Source organism: Xenopus laevis, chromosome 2S (genome assembly GCF_017654675.1).
Source record: "Xenopus laevis strain J_2021 chromosome 2S, Xenopus_laevis_v10.1, whole genome shotgun sequence".
Classification (NCBI taxonomy): Eukaryota; Metazoa; Chordata; class Amphibia; order Anura; family Pipidae; genus Xenopus; species Xenopus laevis.
The window spans coordinates 19,461,724-19,488,310 of NC_054374.1; the positions used below are offsets into that span (position 1 = coordinate 19,461,724).

The following is a 26,587-nucleotide window of genomic DNA, read 5'->3' on the forward strand; positions in this document are numbered from 1 at the left end:
TGCCAGGACTATTCGTTGTCCCCCTTCCAACCTCCTCCTTCTCCTTATATGCGTGAGCACACATGCACAAACCTTATCTCATTAGGGGGCAAATTTACTAAAGGGCGAAGTGACTTGTGCTCTGGCGAATGGACGTAACTACGCAAATTCACTAAGATGTGGATTTTACTGAACGTTACCTCTCGCGCCAAGACTTGCCTTCACCACCTCAGACCAGGCGAAGGGCAATAGAGTAGATAGGACTGCCTAAAAAAATTGTTGAAAATTTTTCTAAGTCCCAAAAAACGCTGGCGTCTTTTCCTTTTTCAGGGTGATAGGCTGAAAAATAGCGTAAATGTTTTTTGGGGTAACCGGTTTCCCCCCTACATTTCCTAACATATGGCGCATAATCTATACACTGGGCTCATGTGTAGGGCAATATAACAACTTTATTTTATTAAGGTTTCCCGGGCTTGTGTAGTGTAATGTATTTGCTGCAACATATTTACATTTACATTTGATATTACGGATCGTTCCTCTGTGATGTTATTCTCATTATATCTGTATTCTTTATTGCAGGGTATCTGACCAAACTCTTAGAGAATCGCACAGTGTCGGCGTGTGATGGTGACCACCTGACCCTGCAGTGTCCTCGCCATTCCACTGTCAGCATTCAGTCTGCTTTCTATGGCAGCCCTTTAAATATTAATCACCGGAACTGCTCGTCGTTACCTGTCGTGACCATGCACCAAGCCAAGATGGGCTGCTGGGTACAGACTGCGCTCCAGGTATCATGGCTGGTCTTTTCAGGAAGGGGGGGTCGGGAGGGGGTCAGCGGCAATTGTGCGTCCAATTCAGGCACGCCAGTGTTAGTTGCCGGCTAGGCTCGGCGGCCCAGTGCAGGACTGTCCGGGCCGAGGCCTGGTGGTTGGGGACCCCTGATGTAGAGAGTGATATTCTGAGACAATTTGCAGCTGGTTTTCATTTTTATAATCCTTTGGTTGTTGGGTTATTTAACTTTTTATTCAGCAGTTCTCCAGTTTTGCAATTCAGCAATCTGGTTGCTAGGGTCTAAATTACCCTAGCAACCAGGCATGAAATAGAAAGAATAGAAAGCTGAGTAATAAAAAGTAGCAAAAATAATAAAATTGTAGCCTTAAAGAGCTATTTTTTTAGAGGGGGTCACTAACGCCTATTTGAAAGCTAGAAAGAGTCAGAAGAAGAAAAAAAGTAATTAAAAAAACTATAAAAAATTTAAAAATGAAGACCAATTGAAAATTTGCTTAGAATTGACCATTCTATAAATTACTCAAAGTTAGCTTAAAGGTAAACCACCCCTTTAAGGACGGCAAGTTTATCTGATTTAATCAGCGTCCATAAAGGGACACTTGAAAATACAATGTCCCATAGAGAAAACTGCATATTTGTAGCATTCCACAATCTAGATGTGTTTTAGCACAATGTCCTTATTAACTGTAGGCAATGGTGTGATAAGGAGTTACCTGGCCCTAGGGATGTCGCGGACTGTTCTGCGGCGAACTTGTTCGCGCGAACATCGGCTGTTCGCGTCCGCCGCAAGTTCGCGAACGTCGCGCGACGTTCGCCAATAGGCGCTCGCGTCAAAATCGTTCGACCATTCGACCATTCGGTCGCTAAAATCAAACGATTTTCGTTCGATTCGAACGAAAATCGTTCGATCGAACGATTAAAATCCTTCGATCGTTCGAATCGAACGATTTTCGGATGTTCGAAGTTCGCGAACTGTTCGCGAACTGTTCGCATTTTTTGCCGGTGTTCGCGAACGGCGTTCGCGAACACATTATCGGCGGTTCGCTACATCCCTACCTGGCCCACAGCAAAAATCATTTTTAGGCCATTCCTAATATTCTTTTAAAAGTATGGGATCTGTTACTCGGAAACACTTATCCAGAAAGCTCCAAATTACGAAAAGGCTGGCTCCCATAGGCTCCATTTTATCCAAATAATCCCCATTTTTAAAAATGATTTCCTTTTTCTCTGTAATAATAAAACAGTAGCTTGTACTTGATCCCAACTAAGATATAATTAATCCTTATTGGAGGCAACACCAGTCTATTGGAGTTATTTAATATTTACATTATTTTCTAGTAGACTTAAGGTATTAAGATCCAGATTACAGAAAAATCCATTATCCGGAAAATCCCAGGTCCCGAGTGTCGTAATTAAATTTATGTATATAATATAATATATATATATAATATATAATCAAATATAAATAATTATATATATATATTCTTATAATACACAAGTGCCATGAATATCCTGTAATTTATATCCTTATAAATGGTGACTAGTGATATCATCAGTTTTGACTTGGCCTTGCACTATCAATACTTGTGACATGAGACAACAGATGTATTCCTTGTTTTGTGTAAACATTCTACAACCCTAATAACAGAATGACCTTTAGCCTTGAGCTTCTTCTACAACACAGCAATTCTGTACTAGTGTCCTGTTCCATTGTCTTTGTTCTTTGATAATAATGGCTTAAAGGGATACTGTCATGGGAAAAATGAATCAGTTAATACTGCTGCTCCAGCAGAATGCTGCACTGAAATCCATTTCTCAAAAGAGCAAACAGATTTTTTTTATATTCAATTTTGAAATCTGACATGGGGCTAGACATTTTGTCAATTTCCCAGCTGCCCCCAGTCATGTGACTTGTGCCTGCACTTTAGGAGAGAAATGCTTTCTGGCAGGCTGCTGTTTTTCCTTCTCAATGTAACTGAATGTGTCTCAGTGGGACATGGGTTTTTACTATTGAGTGTTGTTCTTAGATCTACCAGGCAGCTGTTATCTTGAGTTAGGGAGCTGCTATATGGTTACCTTCCCATTGTTCTTTTGTTAGGCTGCTGGGGGGGGGAAAGGTGATATCACTCCAACTTGCAGTACAGCAGTAAAGAGTGATTGAAGTTTATCAGAGCACAAGTCACATGACTTGGAGCAGCTGGGAAATTGACAATATGTCTAGCCCCATGTCAGATTTCAAAATTGAATATAATTTTGAGAAATGAATTTCAGTGCAGAATTCTGCTGGAGCAGCACTATTAACTGATTAATTTTGAAAAAATTTTTTTTTCCCATGACAGTATCCCTTTAAATCTAAAAGCCTGATATCTACACCAAGCATTCTGGATAATAGGTCCCATACCTGTCCTAATGTTAATTTATGCCCTAGAGGTTGGCCAACACTAATTAACTTGGCTAGGGTAGCCATGATTAGAGGCTGACATGCATCACAGGTTTGTTATGGGGAATTAGGGGCAGGATAGGTGTTAGTTATAGTAGGAAGCGTTTTAAAATGATACCGAAAAAATGCTGGAATTAGTCATTCAGTATAAAATGTGTTACCAAGTTTGCAGATTTACTCCACGTACAATCTATTAAAAGCAAATTCCTCTATGACTTGATATTGGCTCTTTAAATATATATATATATGTTTATATTAGGACCTGCTTTCAAGATAAGATAAAGAACAGAAAAATATGTGACTATAGTTTCCTTCCTTGGGTATAATGCAATAGAAAACATGAGATAAGATTAGCCGATTGCAGGGGCCTAGTATTTAATGGGCAGTAAGTTAATGTGTTGTCTGCTGGAATCTCAGTATGTGCTGCGTTCCTCGGCCGGAATGTGTTCATGGTGCTTTCCAATCCTTATTGTTTCAGAAAGTACTGGATGAATGCCAGAACCTCAGATCCTGCCAACTCCCTGTGAACAGTCGTGTTTTTGGGCCGGACCCGTGTCCGGGTACAACCAAATATCTACTGGTGTCTTACAAGTGCAAACCTAGTAAGTTCCATCCATCTCCTACATGCCCCTGTACAGTTATATAGTGAATAAAGTACCCCCTCTTGTAAAATATAAGGATATTATAAGTTACAGAGGAGTTTCATGACCATATAAAAACACGAGGCCGAAGGACGAGTGTTTTTATACAGGTCATGGAACGCCGAGGTAACTTCTAATATCCTCATATTTTGCAACTGGGGGTACTTTATTTATTATAATACACAAGTTTCAGTGAGTCATGTGACAGAAATGACATCAGAACTCACCGTTTATAACTGATGACATCAGAACTCACCGTTTATAACTGATGACATCAGAACTCACCGTTTATAAGGATATAATTTACAAGATATTCATGGCTTTTGTGTATTATATATAGTGATGGGCGAATAAATTCTCCTGGCATGAATTTGCAGCGAATTCCAGCATTTCGCCGCCAGCGAATAAATTCCCGAATCTCCTGCGAAAATTTGCCGGTGAAAATACGCCGGCGCCAATTTCCGATTTTTTAGTGAAGACCTTCAAATTTCACGATTTTTGAGTGAAATCCTTCAAATTTTAAGATTTGTTAGTGAAAACTTTTGAATTTCACGATTTTTGAGTGAAAACGTCAGAATTTTAAGATTTTTTTGTGGAAACGTTTAAATTTCACGATTTTTCAGGAACTTTCCTATTTCATGATTTTTCATCTTTTGCGAATTTTTCGAGAAATTCTCGAATTTTTTGGTGAAACGGGACAAATTCGCCCATCACTAATTATATATATATATATATATACATAATACACAAAAGCCATGAATGTCTTGTAAATGATATCCTTATAAACGGTGAGTTCTGATGTCATCTGTTATAAACGGTGAGTTCTGATGTCATTTCTGTCACATGACTCACTGAAATGTGTGTATTATAATAAATAAAGTAACCCCCAGTTGCAAAATATGAGGATATTAGAAGTTACCTCAGAGTTCCATGACCTGTATAAAAACACTCGGCCTTTGGCCCCGTGCTTTTATATGGTCATGAAACTCCTCAGTAACATAATATCCTTATATTTTACAAGAGGGGGTACTTTATTCACTTTATATATACTGTATTTACATTGTTGACTTCATGACATGGTGGAAGAACTGGCAGTAATGCCCTGATAATAAAGGGTTAACGGAACAGAACAGGGTAACTTTATTGGGGACATTTATCTCATGCCGATCACGCGCCAGGTGGGAGGTACCAATAATTTCCAGATCGGCTCGGAGCGTAGCCAAACATCCAAAAATGTAGGGCATCAACAAATCCGAGCACAAGTGACAAAGCTCTGGCACAAGCAGCGACTCCGAAATTTGTTACGGGGGCAGCACTACGTTAACCCTGCGAGTGGATACGGATCAGAACCTGTCACTGTAAAATCAAAAAATAGAACTTGTTTATTTTTATTGTTTTGCAAACCATTTATACAGTATATAATGAAGTACATCCCCAATCAGAGGAGTCCCAGTAATAATGGTGTCACTTGGGGGCAATATACATAGAATGACAAAATACATATTATAAGTATTTTTAGTATATACATCAGGGATCTCCCCCCAACAGCCCAAAGGCCTCACCCTTCCTGAATTGCCAGGGGCTTGTTGTTCTGCCAATTTAATTGCAGGGCACAGTTGTGTTGGTGTCTGGGAGAGGTAATTTGCCGACAAGTCAGTGGGGGCAGAGAAAAACATGTATCGATTGTTGCACCATATTTTTCTTTTTTACACATTATTTTATATTATAAAGGGCCCAGTTGGGGAAAATGTCTTCTATGTCCTACCTTCCGAGTTGCAAATTTGGGGTTTAGGTTATAACAATAGTTCTAGCAAGGTCTGGAGTATAGAGAGCCTTTGTGGGTTCTGATGACGGAACCCTGAACAGTTTTTGCTGTGAGACCCAATGGCACAGTAATTTCTTACTATACTGACGTATTTGGTTCTAGCATTTTGCCCTCTGATTGGCTGTAAACTGCCAATACATTTCAGTCCGAGAGCAGCATGATGCAGACATGGCCTTAAAACTGCCTTAAAAGTTGTGGTTTGCCTTAAAGTTAACTTTTAGTATGTTAAACAATGGCTAATTCTAAGCAACTTTACAATTGGCCTCATTTTTTTCTTGTTTTATAGCTTTCTAATTATTTGCCTTCAACTTCTGACTCTTTCCAGCTTTGAAATGGGGTTCAGTGACCCCATCTAAAAAAAAATGAATGCTCTCTAAGGCTGGAACTACACGATGCGTCTTCCTGAGATCCGACGCGCTGAGAGGAAGCGCATGCGAGGAGACGGATGCGGCGAATATAAGGTGAGTAGTAGAAACGTTGGACCTTGTCGATGCGTGCATACGATACGACTGTCAGATGAAGACACAACGTGCAGCGTTCGTATCTGACGGTTGTGTCATGTTGGATGCACGCAGCGATAACGTTCAACATTTCTATTACTTACCTTATATTCGCTGCATCCATCTCCTCGCATGTGCTTCCTCTCAGCGCGTCAGATCTCAAGAAGGCACATTGCGTAGTTCCAGCCTTAGACAACAAATGCATTGTTATTGCTACTTTTTATTATTCATATTTTTATTCAGGCCCTCTCCTATTCATAATTAAGTCTCTTATTCGAATCAATGCATGGTTGCTAGGGTAATTTGGGTCCTAGCAACCACATTGCTGACATTGCAAACTGGAGAGCTGTTGAATGAAAATGTAAATAACTCAAAACCCCCAAATAATAAAAAATGAAAACCAATTGCAGATAGTTGCAGAATATCACTCTCTACAAGATACTAAAAGTTTAATTTAAAGGTGGACAACCCCTTAAACAGTTAGAACCAGTTACTGCCATGTCGCAGTATAATTTGTATGTCCTCATATTTGAACACCATTATTTAAATATTTATTGTAAGTAATACTGATACTTAGGTTTTTTTTTATTAAGACACGATTTTTTCGCAGCATCCGTTCTAACGTCTGCCCCGAAGCTGTTCTGATTCCGAAAATACTCCATCTAAAACCTGCCTAATTCATGTAAAAGTCAATGGCAGATGTCCCCTTAACCATTTGAAGATTTTTTTAACCCTTAAAAATGTTCGGGGGTTTGACGCTGGGTATTCAGCGAAAACTTGCATTTTTCAGGTTTTAAGAGCGACAATCCAAAAAAGTGAAGCTTTTTTGCAATCCGTTTTTTGATAAATAAGGGTAAATCTTGGATTCTAGTTTGGTTGGAATTTTTTTTATTTAAAAAAATCTGAAAAATTTGGATTTTGATAAATAAACCCCTTATTGTCTCCCTGGTTGAAAAGTGTCAGTGACCTGACGGAATCCTTTCACTATCCTGGTGTCTCTGCACAGACTTGTCAGTGTTTTGTTCATGTGAAATCAGTTTGTCCTAATGGAGAAAATAAGAGCTTTGTAAGGTGTTACAGCAGCCTGTCACCCATCTCTGGGAATGAAACACTGCTTTCTTTGTCACCAACACTACCTGAATGGGATCCCAGATGAAAACACCTTTTTTTTTTTTTTAAATAAAAAAAAGAACATTTCCAGTATTCTTTCATTATAAAAAAAAACCAATGGTTTTAAAGTTATTTGTAAATGTAATTGCCATTTATATTATCTGCACTATTGGTTCTGACTCAGCAAAACAGCTGAAGCCAGTTTTGCTGGAGAAGAATTGACTTCTGCTTACGGTACATTGCTTCATGTGTCAGAACCAGAGAAAGGGATACACAAACACTACTTTTAATTGCAGTTACATATAAAGGTGCAGATCCCCTTAATTTATAGCATCTACAAATATATTTCTTTCCTGCTTAGATTCGTTTGCTCCTTGTCTTTTCCAGGGAGATTCAGTCTGTAAGGGCTCTTACAGACAAGAGTTTTTACCTGCGCTCCCCTGCGTTCCGGTTTCATGCGTTCAGCCGCAGGGGAGCGCAGGAGTAGACACGCTGAATTCTTTTCAATGGGGCTGTACTCACACAGACGCATGTAAGCGCCGAACGCAGGAAAAATGCAACATGCTGTGTCCCAACCTGCGTTCATCGCTTAATGCGTCTGTACAGCCCCATTGAAAAGAATTCAGTGTGTCTACTCCTGCGCTCCCCTGCGGCTGAACGCACACACATTTTATGCTACAAACTCCGATCAAATCCGCTCAGGTTTTTAACGCTTATTTATTATTACATTTTCCCGAAAATTTGCTTTGCGGGAAAAAATCTGAATTTCACAATTTTTTTCAGATTTTTCACCCGAAAACTCAGATTTCTTATGCTTTTTGCCTGAAAACTTTGGGATATTGCACGAAACCCAGCACACATCAAAAAATCATTGGGACTTCTCCCATTGACTTATATGCAACCTCGACAGGTCTGAGATGCCGGATTTTCAGATTCTGACTTTTCCATCCTCGGGGTTTAAAAAATTCCAAAATATTTGTGATTTTTTAAAAAATGCAATTTTATAAAAAAAAAAATCAAAATTTTTTCGTCATTTTTGCTTTCGGAGTTTAGTAAATAACCCCCTTAGTATTTGCCTGTAGTATGTGACACTTTCAGACAAGTTAATAAATAAAACACATGAAAAACCGAATCGATGACCAGAGCTTACTGCTGTAGGTCTTTACCTTTTTACTTCAACCCATATTAATACTATATAAATACTATAGAGTGTGCATAATACAGAAGCAATAAACCTGAGAACGTTTTGCTATGTCTTTCAGCAAATATATCACAATAATCCATGTCTTTAGCTCCCACAACATTCCATACCGCATATGCTGTGTATTATTCTTTCTGCTTCAGGAATTATCAAGTATGCGTTTAAAAAACAAGGTTGTTTTTTTTTTTAAAAAAAAAAAAGCTGAATATACTGTGTACAGTATACTAATTATAGACATTTGCACAGATGGCAAAAGAACAAACCAAATATAAAAAAATTAGAAAGGAATTCTTCTAAATAACCAAAATGCAAAACATATAGTTCACCACTGATGAAACCTAATGGCTGCTGAGTTGTTGTGCCTAAAAAACAGATGTTTATCTACAAGATGCAGAAAGAAATTCTCTTATGAGCCTCCTCCAGTACCCTATGGATTATTTGGAAAATTAATTCCCATGCCCCCAAAGTCTCTTTTTATCACTGCCAGCACCAAGGATATTTTTTGGTGCACACAAACCACATTGCCACTTGGAAAACAGGAGACCCCAAGATAAATGTCAGCGTCAGTTAAAAAAATTAGATCTTGCCAGCAGGATTGGGGTATTGGGGGGCTACCAGACCCCCAACTATAAGTGCCCACTAATCATTCCCCATGGCAAACTCTCCCACACTCCCACGAGGCATAATGGATGTGGAATGAAGAGACTGGTGGTTGCTGTGGGCATTGGCTATCTGATTTATTACTATCACAATAACAGTGTTGAAATGTTTAATGGGGTTGTTTGCCTTTCGGAAACTTCCAAATAGGATAGGGACCGCTCCCATTGACTTATATACAACCTGACTTTATGCAGCCTCGAGGTATAACAAGTCTCGAAAAATTCGAGGATTTTTTTCCACTAAAAATTCAGATTTTATAGTAAAAAACAAAAAAACTAGAATTTTTCAAGTTTTTAGCATTCATACTTCTCCTCTAATGGGGTTATTTATTAAACTCCAAATGCAAAAATCACAAAAAATTTGTGATTTTATTTTTATAAAATTGGACTTTTAAAAAAATCACGAATTTTTCAGAATTTATTAAACCCCGAGGATGGAAAAGTCTGAATCAGAAAATCCGGCATCTCAGACCTGTCGAGGTTGCATATGGGAGAAGTCAAGGTTGTCAATGGGAGAAGTAACAATGATTTTTTGATGTGCACTAGGTTTCGTGTAAAGGTTTACGGGCAAAACTCTACGTTTTCGGGTGAAAAATCCGAAAAAATCGTGAAAATCTGATACTTCCACACAAAGCAAATTGCTGGGAAAATTTAATAATAAATAAGCATAAAAAAAACCAAGCGGATTTGATTGGAGTGTGTAGCAGAAAATATTGAGATAAATTCGGACTTTGATAAATAACCTCCTAAAAGTTGACTTAACGGTGAGCCACCCTTTTAAATAAGTAAAGGATCTGTAATCATTAGGCAAGTTTCTTGATCAATAAGGCCTTCTATAAATTCTATAAAGTCTCTGCGTGGCTAATCTAAAAGGAGCAGCTTTATATCATAGTAAAGCTATAATAATGACACTAGTTGCCTTTCTCTTTCCATTATTTATAAGCTGGCAAGAGAATCCCTTACAAAGACACAGAGACATTTATTCAGAGGTTGAATAATACATTGATTCAGCTCCTCTGCCAGTTCCCTACCACACGTCCTAATTGAAACAAATTATCACAACACTCATACACTATTGTGTTTTGTTTCCCATACGGGGGGGGAGGAGCGGTGTTATTTCTCTAAATAAAGGAATAGTGGTGAACAGACCAATTAACTCATTAGATGAATTCACAGATAAACGCTTTGTCGTCTCCATTCACAGAACAAACTTAAAGGAATTTCTTTTCATATTTTATAATCCTTTTAATCTTTGACACCTCCTTACGTTTTCCCTTTCATAATCAGTCCAGCTTGTATGAAATTGTTCATTTTGTACTGCGCTTTACCTTGTGATGGGAAAGTCTCAAACTACGAGATTATTTTTGTTATTAGACATATGGTGAATATGAGAAGCACAAGGGCAACTGTACCTCCTCTGAGTTTCTGATTAAACATTTTCAGAATAGCTGACGGGATCACTCACAGCAGACATGACAAATGCTGTTTTATTAAAGAAACGTTTTCAGTGTCAGGTGGGCAGTGAAAATGTCTTTGACATTTGGCCTTTAAAGAATGAAGTTTTCATTCATTTGCCCCAGCGCTGGTAATTTTCCAGTTTACGCTTTCTGTCCAAAAGTTCATTGGGCTGAAGTACAACAGGTCCTATATCTCTCCTCTTATGTGGTCCATACAGACTTTAAGGGGGTTATTTATTAAAGTCAGAATTTTTCTGGTCTGAGTTTTAAAATGGTTGTTCACCTTCAAACAACTAGTTGTTTTCAGATAGATCACCAGAAATAATGTGGGACATTCACTAAGATTCGTTGTTGTGCCAGCGTCCGCTTCGCCTCACTTTGCCAGGCGTATATTCGCCAGCGCTACGCAAATTCACTAAAAGCCAAAGTTGCCCTCAGGGGAAGCATAAGATTGCAAAATTGCCCTAGCGTTAATTCGCCAAGCAAAGCGAAGTTACGCTATCGATGGTTAATTTGCATACGGCACCAAATTCAAGTTACAATGGAGGTATATGTAGCAGCATTACACCTTCAAGTCTGGGAACTTCAAAACAGCAAATAAAATTTTTATTTTGCCCTACACATGTGCCCACTGTATAGTTAAGGTGCCATGAGTTAGGAAATGTAGGGGGGAAGGAGGGTAGCCCCCCAAAAAAAACAATCTTTTTCAGCCTATCACCCATAAAAAATAAAAAAAAACGCCAGCGTTTTTTGGGACTTAGAAAAATGTTTAACTTTTTTTGAAGCAATCCCTATCTACTCTATTGCACTTCGCCTGGTCTGAGGTGGTGAAGGAAGTCTGGCGTAAAAGGTAGCGTTCAGAATAATTCGGGCGTCAGTGAATTTGCGTAGTTACGTCCGTTGCGCAAAATCACCAGGCGTAAGGGTGCGAAGTAACACTAGCGAATTTACGCCAGCGTCCGTTGAATCGGTGAATTAACGAAAATGCGCTACGCTGGCGCATTCACACTAGCGTTAGGCGCTTCGTCGTTTAGTGAATTTGCCCCAATGACTTTTTCTAATGACTTTCTATTTTCTATGTGTCACCGTTTTTCTAATATTGAAGTGTAAAGTGTAATTTTCTGAAACAGCTCTGGGAGGGGGGGTCGTCGACCTTGTAAACTGTTTTAAATTGATAGTTGATACATTTCTTTGTCTCTGCTGAGCAGAATCCCTGAGTCTCATTGAAGGCGGCTGTTAGAATTGATACAATAGTTGCTAATACTCCAGAGATGCTGCTGAGAAATGTAACAACTTAAATGTTGCAAAATTGTAACAGTTTAGAGTCTGCATCTGAATCAAAAAAAAATCGTATGTTTCGATTTTATTTCACAATTTTATCGAGTCTTTTCCTGCACCGAATTTTATGATTTATTTTTGTCATAAATAAGGTAAAATTGTGGGTGGGAGTTTGGTGGAGTTGTTTTAATAAAATAATGAGAAAAAAATCAAATTGTAGTAAATAATCCTATGGGGGGGTGCAGGTCAATCCCAGATATTTTGTCCCCTGGGCAGCTTGACTGACAGGCATCAAAACTGTCAGCACTCATTTTAGTGGCAGTTGCCTGGACACTTGCAGATCTGGCTATAGTTGGTCACAAATGCTCTTGCTGTGAGTAAAGGTGATTGGCATTGAAATTAACGGGTAGTGACCTGGAAATTATCATTGGTGATAAAACATATGCAATTCCCTGCTGGGCAGGCTGTTAGGGTGCAGCTGCCAGTTGAGCACAAATCCCATTGTGTTCACCAAAACCTACAGATCAGGAAGTATAGTTTGCATTGAAAAATGTTATTTCTTAATGATAGTTTTGGCAGGTATTATATACAGGGCTCCCTTGGGCCTAGGATTCACACCCACCCATTTTACACACCAGTAATATACTACTCAAAGCCAGGGCCAGTATTACAAATTTATAATCCTCTTTTCTTCCTCTCCTGATAAACCCCAAACCTCTCACCCATCTCACTCTATATTTTCCCACCATTTTGGCACCCTTTACCACCAGGTTGAAATATATATTTTAATAAAGATGGCAACCCTACTTTAGCCCATGCTACCTGCACTCTGCACCTTGCGCTGTACATTTAATACTGAGTGTATCTTGGATTTACCAATGCTAAGGGCACAATGCTTTCCTTATGTCCCTAAGAACCAAAAATTGCTTTGCAGCAGTTGTGCACCTATCATTAGTGAATGAGCCCTGACATTATTGTTCTTGCTAGGATTAAGTTACACATTGCTACTAATGAAAGAGCTGCAGAAGACCTTATAATATACTTTGCTATATATACTGACATGTATACCGTACTGCTTTCCATGCAATTGAGACATTTAACATCTTTGTATGATATATATCACAGGTATGCGATCCGTTATCCGGAAACCCGTTATACAGAAAGCTCAGAATTACATAAAGGCTGTCTCACATCGACTCCATTATAATCCATTATAACTTCATTATAATCAAATAATCCAAATTTCAAAAAAAGTATTTCCTTTTTCCTTGTACTTGATCCAAACTAAGATATAATTAATCCTTATGGGAAGCAAGACCAGTCTATTGGGGTTATTTCATTTTGAAAGGATTTTCTAGTAGACTTAAAGGAGAAACAAGCCCCTTATTAAAAAAAAACATACCCCCCACCCACATATACCCCCCTCCCTCCTCACCCCAGCCTAGCAGCTACCCCGGGCAAATGCTCCTAACTTTTTACTTACCCCTAGGTGCAGATTCAGGGATCGGAGTTCACAGCAGCCATCCTCCGGGTCTTCGGTAATCTAAGAATGAAACCAGCAGAGCGGCGCATGTGCAGTTGGAGCAATTTCGCATGCGCCAAAATGGATGGAAGTTGCCGAAGCGCCAGAAGAAGACGCGAAGACCTGGAAGATGGCTGCTGTGAACTCCGATCCCTGAAGCTACACGAGGGGTAAGTAAAAAGTTTGGGGCATTTGCCCGGAGTAGCAGCTGGAGTAGGCTGGGGGGAGGAGAGATGTGGCTCTATGTGGGTTTTTTTTAATAAGGGGTTTGTTTCTCCTTTAAGGTACGAAGATCCAGATACCCGGAAACACATTATCCAGAAAGCTCCGAACTACGGAAAGGCTGTCTCCCATAGACTCCATTTTATCCAAATAATCCAAATTTATTAAAAAAAATGTCCTTTTTCTCTGTAATAATAAAACAGTAGTTTGTACTTGATCCCATCTAAGATATAATTAATCCTTATTGGAAGCAAAACCAGCCTATTAGGGTTATTTAATGTTTAAATTAATTTCTAGTAGACTTAAGGCATGAAGACCCAAATTATGGAAAGATCCATTATCCGGAAAACCCCTGGTCCCAAGCATTCTGGATAACAGGTCCCATACCTGTATTTATTTCTTCGTCTAATATTCCTAGTATGCACACCTGTGGGATCAGCAGTTTAGGAAAGGCCAATTTATCTGCTAAGAGATCCATCATTTGGGTCCAAAACTTGACTACCGGTGGCCAGGACCAAGCCATGTGTAAAAAGGTTACCCCCTCAGCCCCACAAATAATGATTATGATTATAATGATCCAAATTTTAAAAAACAATTTCCTTTTTCTCTGTAATAATAAAACAGTAGCTTGTACTTGATCCCAACTAAGATATAATTAATCCTTATTGGAAGCAAAACCGGCCTATTGGGTTTATTTCATGTTTACATGATTTTCTAGTAGGCTTAAGGTATGAAGATCTAAATTACAGAAAGATCCGTTATCTGGAATACCCCAGGTCCTGAGCATTCTGGATACCAGGTCCCCTACCTGTATATAAAACCCTGCTGACCTTTCCTTTGTCTAACTATCTTGCATCAGTGTTAATTGAATCCCTAGAATGATAAAATTGCCACTGACTGTATATTTACCTTGGATTCCTCCTCAGCTGAATACAAATCTGCTTCTGTCTGTGAAAATGATGAGCTGAAGCTTCACTGCAAGGAGCCCAAACTCCTGAACATCTACTCTGCGGTCTACGGCAGGTCCGCCCATGAAAAGAATACTTGTCCTAACCAAATGGACCAGGGAACTCCATACGGTATGCATGGCCAGAAGGCAAACAATGATCTTTGAGGGGAAAAATCTAATAATGGACAGGGATCGTCCTGGCTACAGAAGTCAATGGCACCGGCCAGACCTTGTTTTTAGAAGAGAAAGGGGTCAACGGAGGGCAGTTTTTTTGTTTTGATGCCATGTTTTTCGGCAAGGAAAAAGACATGAAAATGATTTGCCCAGGACATTATGGGGCACATTTACTTTTGGTCGAGTGTTAATTAACCCTCCATATTCGACCATCGAAGTAAAATCCTTCGACTTTGAATATCGAAGTCAAAGGATTTACCGCAAGTCGTTCGAACGATCGTAGGAAAAAAATCGTAGGAAAGATTAAATCCTTCGAATCGAATGATTCAAGGATTTTGATGCATCGATCAAACCATTTTCGTTCGATAAAAAAATACTTAGAAAGCTTATGGGGACCTTCCCCATAGGCTAACATTGCACCTCGGTAGGATTTAGGTGGCGAAGTGGGTGGCCGAAGTTTTTTTAAAAGAGACAGTACTTCGACTATCGAATGGTCGAATAGTCGAACAATTTTTAGCATGAGCATGTGAGTGTCACAGACACTTTCCAAGATGGTGACCCCCTGTGACAAGTTTGAAGTCCTGGATCATTGCTGCTATTGACAAGCTGAAACTTTAGGCTGGTGCAATAAATTCAGTATATAAAATATGGTATTTTTAACCATATTCATTGTTATTTTTTAGTTCTCCTTTAAGGGCAGAGACACTCGGTCTCCTCTTTTGATGAGGACTAATCTCCCCTAATCTGACCGTGTGTCTCTGTCCTTAACAAAACAGGGATTGTTTGTCCATATATTGCAATATATTTAATCTGGCCAACTACGTCAAAGTCATCCCATATCTGGCCAGTCCTAGGCTCAATTTTCATCTGATTCATTAAGAATTCTATTGCTTCATTATACATTTTATAAAGGGACTAAGTTTTACCTGCAATTTACCTGCTGCTTTCAAGGTTAAAACTCCCAACAACATGGTTGCCCTTTTATTGGCCGTCACTGGGACCACCTGACTATTGCTGGGAAGGGTGGGAGCTACAACATGGAGCTGGTCACTGCTCCTGTATAACTATAACAAACAAGGGAAAGTTGTGCTCACCACTCATTTTAAAAAACATTAAGTGGGGGTGCTTCCCTTGTTTGTTACAGTTTATACAGGAGCCGTAGAGGCTGTCTGGGTCAAAACTAGACAGGTAGCAACCCTAGTTTCACCTAAGTTATTCTCCATGCATACAAAAGGGTATTAAATATTGATCATTATATATATAGATATATAGATAGATATATATATATATATATATATATCTATATATTAGACAATACAAAGGGTACATTTCCTCCACTTACCAGCTTCTCTCTCTCTCTCTCTCTCTCTCTCTCTCTCTCTCACCCACACAGACTGTTTATCCTATGCTGCTTTGGATCTCCTAGCGCAGAGATGTTACGGCAAACAAAGGTGCAAAATGACTGTAAACGATGAAAACTTTGGAAGTCCGTGTCTGCCTGGAGTTGTTAAATATCTTACTATAAATTATTCCTGTGGTAAGGGGCAAGATGTTCTGTTCAGTTATTATTTCAGACAAGTTAACCCTCCTCTTGACAGACGGCGATGCTCCACTCCAAGATGTTGGCCCTTTCAATGTTATTAATAATGAAAAAAGATAAATGTATAGGAAGGCCGGTATTTTTTCCAGAAAAGGTGCAACCCTACTTACCAGTAAACCATAAACTTTAAGTAATGTTACCAGATTCTCTTTTAAAGGGGTTGTTTACCATTGTGAAGTTCAGTGTCGGACTGGGATGACAGGGGCCCACCAGAAACACCTTGGACCGTGGGCCCACTTTCCAAACTATTATTCCTCTTCTCCTCACTCAACCTCTTTATTCTCCTAGTCTTTTATATCTACTTACTATATTCTTCCATTATTACGCATTTGTTCCCATAAATAGAAATAGGGAATGACCAAGAAATTGGGCAAATGGTTAGAAGCAAAAGGGTCCACTGACACGTAGGCCCACCGGGAGTTTTCCTGGTATCCCGGTGCGCCAGTCCGACACTGGTGAGGTTAGTGTCTGAGGACAAATGGGACTAAAGGGATGTGTTGAAGTCGTCAATCCAGAACTGAACAGTTGAAACCAGGCCTGGACTGAGAATTAAAATAGGCCCTGGTATTTCAGGTACACAGAGGCCCACTCAGCCAACACAGAGGCCCAAACAGCCCCAACCAGCCCAATAAATAGTGACTGTCTATGGGAACTTACAATAGCCCCTCTGGCATTTGCCAGAACCCACAGATTGCCAGTCCGGGCCTGGTTGAAAGGGAATGGCTGGTAACCTTATACATGGCTTGCAACAATAAATTAAAAGTAATAATTTTTTAGTTAGAAATGACAGGTAATCTTTTCAGGTAAATGAGCAGGGACCTAGGGATAAACAGCGGTGGCACCTGCCTAGGGTGCAACTATTTTGGGAGAAGGGTGGTGGGGTTTGCAGAAAAAGTTTATTGTAGTTTTATAGTGCAAATCTACTGAAAAATCAATAACATGTTATTGTCTCTCCTCTCAATGTGTTGGTTTGTGTCTGCCACTAACTCTGCTAGACAAATGGTAACAGAGGGTAATGGTGTAGTAGTACCAAGGAGAGGGCCATCATGGATTTGGCTGCCAAAGGTCCTGGATCCTTGGATGTCACCTTCCTCTTACCATAAGGGTAGGGGCACACGGCGCGATTTCGCCGCGATTCTGCGCTGGGCGAGTTGTCGCTGCGTTTTTTAAGCCGAAATAGCTTTGCTAACTTTGGCGCTGGCGTCAATGCAAATCGCGGCGAAATCGCTGCGCTAATTCACACGCGGCGATTCTTTTTCTACTGTCGCCCGGAAACGTCCAGCGAGGCAACTTCGGGCGACAATAGAAAAAGAATCGCCGCGTGTGAATTAGCGCAGCGATTTCGCCGCGATTTGCATTGACGCCAGCGCCAAAGTTAACAAAGCTATTTCGGCTTAAAAACCGCTTAAAAACGCAGCGACAACTCGCCCAGCGCAGAATCGCGGCGAAATCGCGCCGTGTGCCCCTACCCTAACAGTGTGGTGGGAAGAATGAATTGTATCTACAGACCATCCTACGATCTACTCACGTTGCAGTTAGTGCAAGCTAAATATTTTTTCTTGGCACATGGATGGGACATCGGCAGTCGCCAAGCTTCATGTAATATTATATAAGAGCTTATTTGTCTTTACGCATTGATCTTTGTGTAAATCTGTTTCTTATGACTTTTGTTGCTTGACTTCTCTGAGCTTCTTTTAGAAGATTTGTGTTAGGGATGCAGCGAATCCACTTTGTTGGATTTGGGCGATTCCCCAAATCCTTTGTCAAAAATTCGGCCAAATAGTGAATCCAAATCCTAATTTGCATATGCAAATTAGGGGCAGGAAAGAAAAAGTGGGGAAAAATCTTTTACTTCCTTGTTTTGTGACTAAAAGTCGTGGGATTTCCCTTCCTGCTCCTAATTTGCATATGTAAATTCGGATTTAGTTAAATCAGGCACAAGGATTCAGCCAAATCCGAATCCTGGATTTGGTGCATCCCTTCTTTGTGTGACCATGTGGATACTAGCAGTGGCTTGTTCTAATGTACTGCATCAGGCTAGCTGATTGTACCACAGGCATGTCTTGGGACAGGTCATTATACCTTTGGAATTTCTCTACAGTGTTTGTTTGAACCACTTCATTGGGTTTAATGAAACACTGGGCTGAGCTTGTGTCTATTACTGCACTATGGAACAAAAGACACCTCCATCAAGTTTCTTACTTTGGTCTTGGTTGACGCATGCATAAAAATCCTTCTGAAACTGAAATTTGCCCCCCAAATGGTTAAAAATGGAATAATCTCTGAGCTTAATACATTACTTAACCATGCCAGTAACCTTGCATTTCTAAAAGGGTGATGCCATTACCGCACATGCCCGTACAACATCTTCAGGGAAAGGATTTCCCAACCTTTTTATACAAAAATAGTTTCCTATAAAGATCAAATTGCTTCGTTCTTGTGTAGGCACGAATGTATTTAAATTGATCGTGTTCCAGATCTGGTGTAATTCTTCCATGTAAAGTAAACTGGCCCACTCTCTTAAAGGAGAAGGAAAGTCATATGCCACTTGGGCATGCCAAATGTTAGTGATTGTATGTACTTAACGGGCCAGTGCTCCTATCAGCAGAAAACTGAACCTGCCCAGGGTTATTCCAGTGAGCACCACAGATCAATCGCCTTCCTACTTTCCTCTCGTGGCTGCACATTAGAGCGAAAAGCCAAACTTTAATGAAAAAGTCGGCTATTTAATTCTACTGCGCATGCATCTGCCCCGGGAAATTTTAAGAAAGAATAAGCCAGAAACCGATGAATCTGTGGTGCTCGCTGGAATAATCCTGGGCCAGCGCAGTTTTCTGCTGATAGGAGCACCGGCCCGTTAAGTACATACAATCACTTGGGGGTGCCTAACATTTGGTACCCTCAAATGGGATGTGACTTTCCTTCTCCGTTTACGTAGATGTTGCATCCCTCTTATTCTGTATACCACTTTCTTCCAGCTTTGGTAAGGGATATAATTTATCCTTGCAACTGTCATCTCTTCTAATGCAGGCCAGTATTTTAATTATATCACATTATGCTTATCAGAACCATATTGTAAGTAAAGTGCATAGTGCAAGTCTGTATATGGACAGGAACCCATGGCAAACACATGTAATGTACAGGTATAGGATCTCTCCAGACACCTGTTATCCAGAAAGCTCCAAATTATGGGATGGCCTTTTCCCATAGACTCCTTTTTAATCAAATAATTCAAATTTTGAATATTGATTTCCTTTTTCTCTGTAATAATAAAACAGTAGATTGTACATGATCCCAACTAAGATATAATGAATCCTTATTGGAAGCAAAACAATCCTATTGGGTTTAATTAACGTTTAAATACATTTTTAGTAGACTTGAGGTATGGAGATCAAAATTGCGGAAAGACCCCTTATCCGGAAAACCCCAGGTCCCCCCAGGTCCATTCTGGATAACAGGTCCCATATCTGTATATCTTACCGGTCTATTATTAAGTCATATGTTATGTACATTTAACACAAGACAAAATGTATTCTATATCTGGATCTCATATCTAGAAACATTTGCATAGAACATCACCACAATGAGTTCTGTTCCATCGGTCTGAAACAGTAAAGCATAAAAATGTTCTTTTTTTTTCTATTTTTTTATTTATAGTTCCAAAAATCTTACTGACAGAGGTCGACCCAAAGCTCTCTGTTATAGCTCCCTCTTTGAAGCAGAATGACGGTGGATATGGTAATTTTTTATAGTTTGCAATGACTTTTTCTAGGGGAACATTTCTTGACCATACATAGAACACAGTGTACATTTCCTTTCAGATGTGTTTGGGGGATGTGTGTGCATTACAATTAGTGGTGGTGACATTGTGGCCTCTCTTGAGGAATGAGGCCAGGGAATTGAAAAAGGAAGTAAAAGGTAAGACAGAACAAATACAAAATAACAGGAGCAGTGAGTGAATTATGGTGCTATACATGGGCAAAAAAACCTGCTAACTTGGTCCTTCCAGAGTGAGTCAGCATCTTATTGGCCTCTGGGCCAACGATTGGATCAACCCAATTTGATCCAGTATGTGTCTGGCCAAATTGGAGAATATCTGCTCGTTTGGAGGATCTTGCAGTGCATGGCCAGCTTTTGATGGATCAGAGAAAAAGTATTGACAGAAATAGAAGACTAGGACAGTACATACAGGCTCTAGCGAGGATATTTCACGATGGTCACCAAGTTTCCTCAGCTACAAATAGGGACAAAGACCTGAAATCCTGTTGGCTTGAGGCAGCAGAGACAAGGGCAGGAATAGGTGGGAATAATCGAATAGGCAGAATAGGTGGGAATAATTAGGAGGAAGATGGATAAAATGGAGAAAGTGATATATTAAGAAGGGGATCATGTGCATAGAGTGTTAACAGAAACAGTAAGGTGGCAATTGTAGGCAAATCATTTTATCTGTTTTTATATTTTATTATTATTTATGCTAAACAACCGTCCTTGTGTATATTCCATAATGTTGGCTGTCCTGGGTTCTGCGGTTCAATAGCATAAGTAGAGCCTCTTTTTGAAGATAGTCACTTTATATTAAAATTGTTATTTAGGCAGCCACTGATGGATGAGCCACAACTGCATTTTCACCGTGGCACTTAAAGCATTAAACAAGTTAACATATACATATACTGTATACTTATACCATTTTCTATATAAGTTTTTCTGCATCCTCTACCCGCTGTGTTGGACCATGGTTTGTATTTACTTCTCATGTGTAAAGCTTCAATGTCCCTGTAAACCCATGGTTGTTGCACATTTTCAACTTAAACACCCCATCATTTGTTTAAGCCCCCCTTAGCTCATAACATTATTAAGAGCCAGGAAGATCTCAATATATCAGCCCTTCAGCCATAATATTAACCTCATTCCAAATTTCCTATAAATAGGGCTTATGGGTATATTTCATAAATACTCTCCTGAAATTGTACCAGAAGTTCCCTTTAGGCTGGGCCCCACATATTGGGAGCAACTGCCATATATAGACCCAGAGTAAAGGCAACTGCACCCCTCCCTATATATGAGCTCACGTGTGGGACTTCATACATGTAAGCAATCTGTACTCAAACGCTGTAACAAAAGTAAGCAAACATTGGATTTAAGGTGAGGAAAACATCTGCCAGCGCAGTCGTATTTTTAACTATTTACAATCAATCATGGGACAGTTTTTAGCTTTATACTAGAACTAAGACATTTATAATGTCTGGCACCGAGAAGTTATGCTGGATAGAAGAATAATGTTTTTAACTGGTACATAGGAATGAAAAATAGGCAGTAGAAGAAACAATGCAATAAAAGAGAATTACAAGCGTCACTCAATTAACTAAAAACTATATAATATATGTACAGGTATGGCATCAGTTATCCAGAAAACTCCTCATTATGGAAAGGCCCTCTCCCATAATCCCAATTTTTAAAAATAATTTTTTTTCTTTTTTTTTTCTCTGTAATAATAAAACAGTAGCTTGTACTTGATTCAAACTAAAATATAATAAATCCGTATTGGAAGCAAAACCAGCCTATTGGGTTTATTTAATATTTACATGATTTTCTAGTAAACTTAAGTTACAAAGTTAAAAAGAAAAGGGAAATAATTTTTAAAAAATTTGGATTATTTGATTATAATGGAGTCTAGGGGAGACAGCCTTCCCGTAATTCTGAGCTTCTGGATAACAGGTTTCCGGATAATGGATCCAATATCTGTAGTTGTGTATATGGCGGGAGCATGAATATTTCAAGAAAAGCCAAGGCTTGATGCATATCTGACACAATACACCATATAAGCAAATAAAAATATAGAAATGACAGAAATGAGGGAAACCATAGATCCAGCTACTGAAAGCCAGTGCATTTATGTTGCAATCTATTTATGGTCAAGAAATGTGTTCCGTGCCGCTGCCTAGAACTCTCTCCTGTTCCATGCGCATGGTCAGTGAGCGGCCTAGCTAGAATTAACATTAGGTACCATTAATGGCAACTAATTAACCTTACTCACGATGTGTTTTACAATGGCTTGTATCCACTTTCTTTCAGCTCTGCTGCTCAGTAGTGTTAAAGTGGACCTGTCACCCAGACACAGAAATCTGTATAATAAAAGTCCTTTTCAAATTAAACATGAAATCCAATTTCTATTTTTTATTAAAGCATTCATAGCTGCTGTAAGCTCATTTAAAAATCTCAGATGTCAATCAAATATTGTCTGCCCCTCCTCTTAGGCATAGAGGTGGGGCAGACAATTACTTTCACTTTCCATTCAGCACTTCCTAGATGTCACTGCTCTCCCCACATTCCCCCGTTCTCTTTACCATTTAATTGTGTAACCAGTGCATGGGGATGGACATCAGGTCCCCCATTCTGGTGCACAAACAAGATTCTGAGATGATACAAGGCTTGTCTTAATAACAGTGTCCACAAAATGGCTGCTGACTGCTTGTTATCATTTTGAATTCCCAGACTGAAGGAAACAAGATTCAAATCATTTAAACAGTGTAATTAAAGTTCATTTTGCTTGACTAATGTGATAAAATAGGATTCTGAATAATTTTTTTGGGTGACGGGTCCCCTTTAAGTTTTAATCACATCCTAATTATAATGTCAAGAAAACCTGGATTCCTTTAGGTGCTTTTAAGAGTGAAAGAATTCTGGGGGAATTGAACTCCAGCATGGCATACCTTGGATTAAAAAGTAAATAAACCTGCCACTCTGTGACTACTGCTCCGACCCTCCTATCTGCACCTGTTGCCCTGTGTGAATGGCTGTATTTAGAACATAGGGCAGCAGCCTCACATTTTTGGACCCCCCAAGTTCTGTATGTTTCACTAAGTGAGACGCTGCATTTACAGTGAACAATTGGGCTCAGAGGGTCACAGGGACTACTGCCCCATATCTGATACCTGTAACTTACACTACAGTCCTGCTTTAGGTCGGGTACCCGTGGAATACCCGCTAAGTGGTCAGGTTTCGGGCCAAACGTTCCTGATTCCTTGGCTGTGCGGGCAGTCTGCGGGTAACCCGACTGTGTCCCAGCGACATGAAACGCGTCAGGCGAGAGATGGCTATATAAATAAAGCTTTCATTTTTTATCTACTACCTTTGGTCTGATCAATACGTGAGGTTTACCAGTCTGCCCTGCACCAACATTTACCCTTTGTAACCCGACTGGGTACCCAACAAAGGTGCAGGCTTGATCCCTCCCACCTGTGGTTCTTCCAGTTTTTACATTTTTTTGGAAAGATTCGCCACCGGAGTGACGTCACTTCTGGACAAATGTGACGTCACTTCTGGTTTCGCCTGTCCCTGGGTCGGAAGGTTAGTTGGCCTATTGCAGGTCAGGTAGCGGGAACATGTGGATCAAATTGCTGTTTCGGGTTGCGGGTACGGGTCGGGTACAAGTTTCAAAAAATGTACCCACACAGGACTCTAACTTACACCCTACCCATTCGCCTCCTCAAATTTTCTGGATTTTACACTGGGGTATGCTTCCCTGCCATGTTACACAGGTTAAATACTGTAGCACTAGAACTAAAGAACGGCACTGGGCAGATGTTTCCAGGTTAGAATTTGTGTTCATTTTCCATTTGATTTGGTGTCAGCAGACAGGAAAACACGAGAAAACAGTTTGCTGCGCACACAGAACTTTAGTCTCTACATATGGGAAGTTCGACATGTGGGTGGGCCCTGCTCCATCTATTTACATCCACTTTGTATTTCAGTCGAAGGAGAATAGCCATCAGAAACAAGCAAATATGGCATCTCCAAACTATGATAAATAATTGCAGTTATTCCAGAATCATTGTCCTTGTATTTTTATTTGTAATTAATTGTATTTCATTTAGTTCAAAGTCATTGGAGGATAAACCTTATTTTACACAGAGACTATGTTTTTTATGAAAGTACAGACACTTTTATAGGAAGTTACCTTTAAAAAGACAACTGAATATAAATTGCAGAAGTGCTTCCGTTTATTTTCTATTCTAGGTTTTATCCTATTTAACAGATATCCTACAACTGCTGCATGGTCATCATATTTATCTCATGCACTCTTTTTATGTTTTTATTTATCATACACTACTTGATGATGATGATGATGATGATCTGAACATAACCTTTTTACAATCAGAACTGTATTTCCCTTTCTGCATTCCAACAGATAACAAACTTGTCCCCCGTGAGTCTCAACTTCCCAGTAAAGATGGACTCTTTCTCAGCAATCTCCTTGCTGCATTTTCTTATATCAGAGGTAGGTACTCCGACTGTTAAACACACAGGGATAATGATACAGAGGGTGGTGGACTTTTAGAAAAGCCAAAGGCTGGGAGTGTTTTAAAGGTTCTTTAACATTATAAAATGTCTCTTTACATACATCAGGTAAGAACCTAAAGCAGTTTTTTACTGATATTACATTCCTGAAATACCATCCCTATTCCATTTTGAGGTGCCAAATACCATATGTCAGAAAGGGGGAGTCAGACGCCTGTGCATAAGGGCCTCAGGGTTGCCATCTTTTCTGGAAAAAAAAATACCGGCCTTCCTATATATTTATCTTTTTTCCCTATTAATAACATTGGGATCAACCATCTTTTCTGCCGGGTGACAACCCTACAGGGCCTCCAAGGGGCAGGCAGGACTCCTATCAGGGGCCTGGACTGCTGCAAAAGGTGGAGCAATTTTGTCCCTAACGTCTGTTCATCAGGGCCTCCAAGGGGCAGGACTCCTATCAGGGGCCTGGACTGCTGCAAAAGGTGGAGCAATTTGGTCCCTAACTTCTAATCATCAGGCTTCCAAGGGGGCTGGACTCCTATCAGGGGTCTGGACTGCTGCAAAAGGTGGAGCAATTTGGTCCAGTTTGGTCCCTAATGTCTGATCATCAGGGCCTCCAGAGAGAGGCAGGACTGCTGTCAGGGGCCTGGACTGCTGCAAAAGGAGTGGGGATACTTGCAGAAGGGTGGGGGTTGGGTGTATTGGGGATGGAGCCAGGCAGCAGTATGGGGACCCCCATGAGTATTACAGCACCTTGCTAACCTTATGTGTATCTACAGCCACAGTTTGGAAAAACAGCCCTCCAATCCCTTCAAATCTGTCAGTCTTTACTGAAGCTTAATGTGAGCTGCCAATGGCTCTTGTCAATGAGACAATATATTCTGAAGTGTGAGTGGCCTTAGCATTTTTATATTTGTTGTCAAATGGCCCAACAGTGCTATTTGGTCATCAATATTAGTCACTATCTGCCCCTCAGCCTTAGTATTCTAGAACCTAATTGTAGCCTCCTTCCTTTTAATGGAATCAAACCAGTCAATCATTAGTTGACTCTGTGTTTATTTGAACAGTTCTGTATATTATTCCCATGTATTGTTTGCCACCTTCCATTGAATCGTACGTTTTATTCTTAGATCACCCGGAAACGACGGCCCTTTTTTTCACTTTGGGCATTTGCATCGGGCTCATCGTCACAGTGTTTGCCCTTGTGATCCAGATATCCCGAAGGACTGATGGCGTGAGCACACCGAAAATAAATGGACACGCTGTGTGTGCTAAAGACTGTGAAGGAATGGCAGCGTCTAGCAGTGAAGAGGAGGATGATGATGATGATGATGGGTCTGCAAAATCCCACTTCTCTGAAGAGTTTCGGCAGCTGTGTAAAGCTTCCCGGCCGGTGTATAATGCAATGGATGCTGCAGACCTTGCAGAGAGGATAGAACGTAGGGAACAGATCATTCAAGAAATCTGGTTGAACAGTGGTTTGGATCTACCACCTAATAGACTCACCAACCTTTACTTCTAAGGGTATCACTGATAAAGCATGGATCTCAACCCTATGGCTGAACTGCAGCTCCCGGGATCTCAAAATAACCTAATGGCTAAAGGCTTTTGCGGGGGAATGTAATAAAAACCGCAAAGAGAAAAACAATTCGCACCAATAAGAATAAAAATCCACATCTCGCAATGTAATATTGTTCCTTACTGTTATTACATTGCGAATTTTAATTAATTTTAATTGCGCATTTCTAAGAAGTGCTTGAAGATGTTGTAATCTTTTGGAGCCAACATAACGACTTTTTCAGTAAGAAGTTTTATTACATTTACTGCACATTGGCGCAAACTATAACATTAGCAAACGGTCTTCCACTGTCGGAAGTGGTCGCTAAACAGTTTCCGGGTTCGCAAAAGCTCTATTAAATTCGCCCAAAGCAAAATTTGTTCGC

General features: G+C 39.9%; 1 protein-coding gene across 2 annotated transcripts in view; it reads left to right on the forward strand.

Moving 5' to 3' along the window:
* LOC108709224 (protein eva-1 homolog C) overlaps positions 1 to 26,379 on the forward strand; it is a 51,701-nt gene extending 25,322 nt beyond the window's left edge. Inside the window, exons 2-8 of one of the 2 annotated variants that reach the window (XM_018248875.2) lie at positions 559 to 767; positions 3,687 to 3,810; positions 14,550 to 14,702; positions 16,140 to 16,283; positions 20,004 to 20,084; positions 24,535 to 24,624; positions 25,775 to 26,379. In XM_018248875.2, coding sequence (XP_018104364.1) covers positions 559 to 767; positions 3,687 to 3,810; positions 14,550 to 14,702; positions 16,140 to 16,283; positions 20,004 to 20,084; positions 24,535 to 24,624; positions 25,775 to 26,166 — 1,193 coding nt within the window. In that variant the 3' untranslated portion in view covers positions 26,167 to 26,379. The remainder of the gene's footprint in view (positions 1 to 558; positions 768 to 3,686; positions 3,811 to 14,549; positions 14,703 to 16,139; positions 16,284 to 20,003; positions 20,085 to 24,534; positions 24,625 to 25,774) is intronic. The other variant, XM_041583399.1, reaches the window with a different exon arrangement.
* The last annotated feature ends 208 nt before the right edge of the window (positions 26,380 to 26,587 follow it).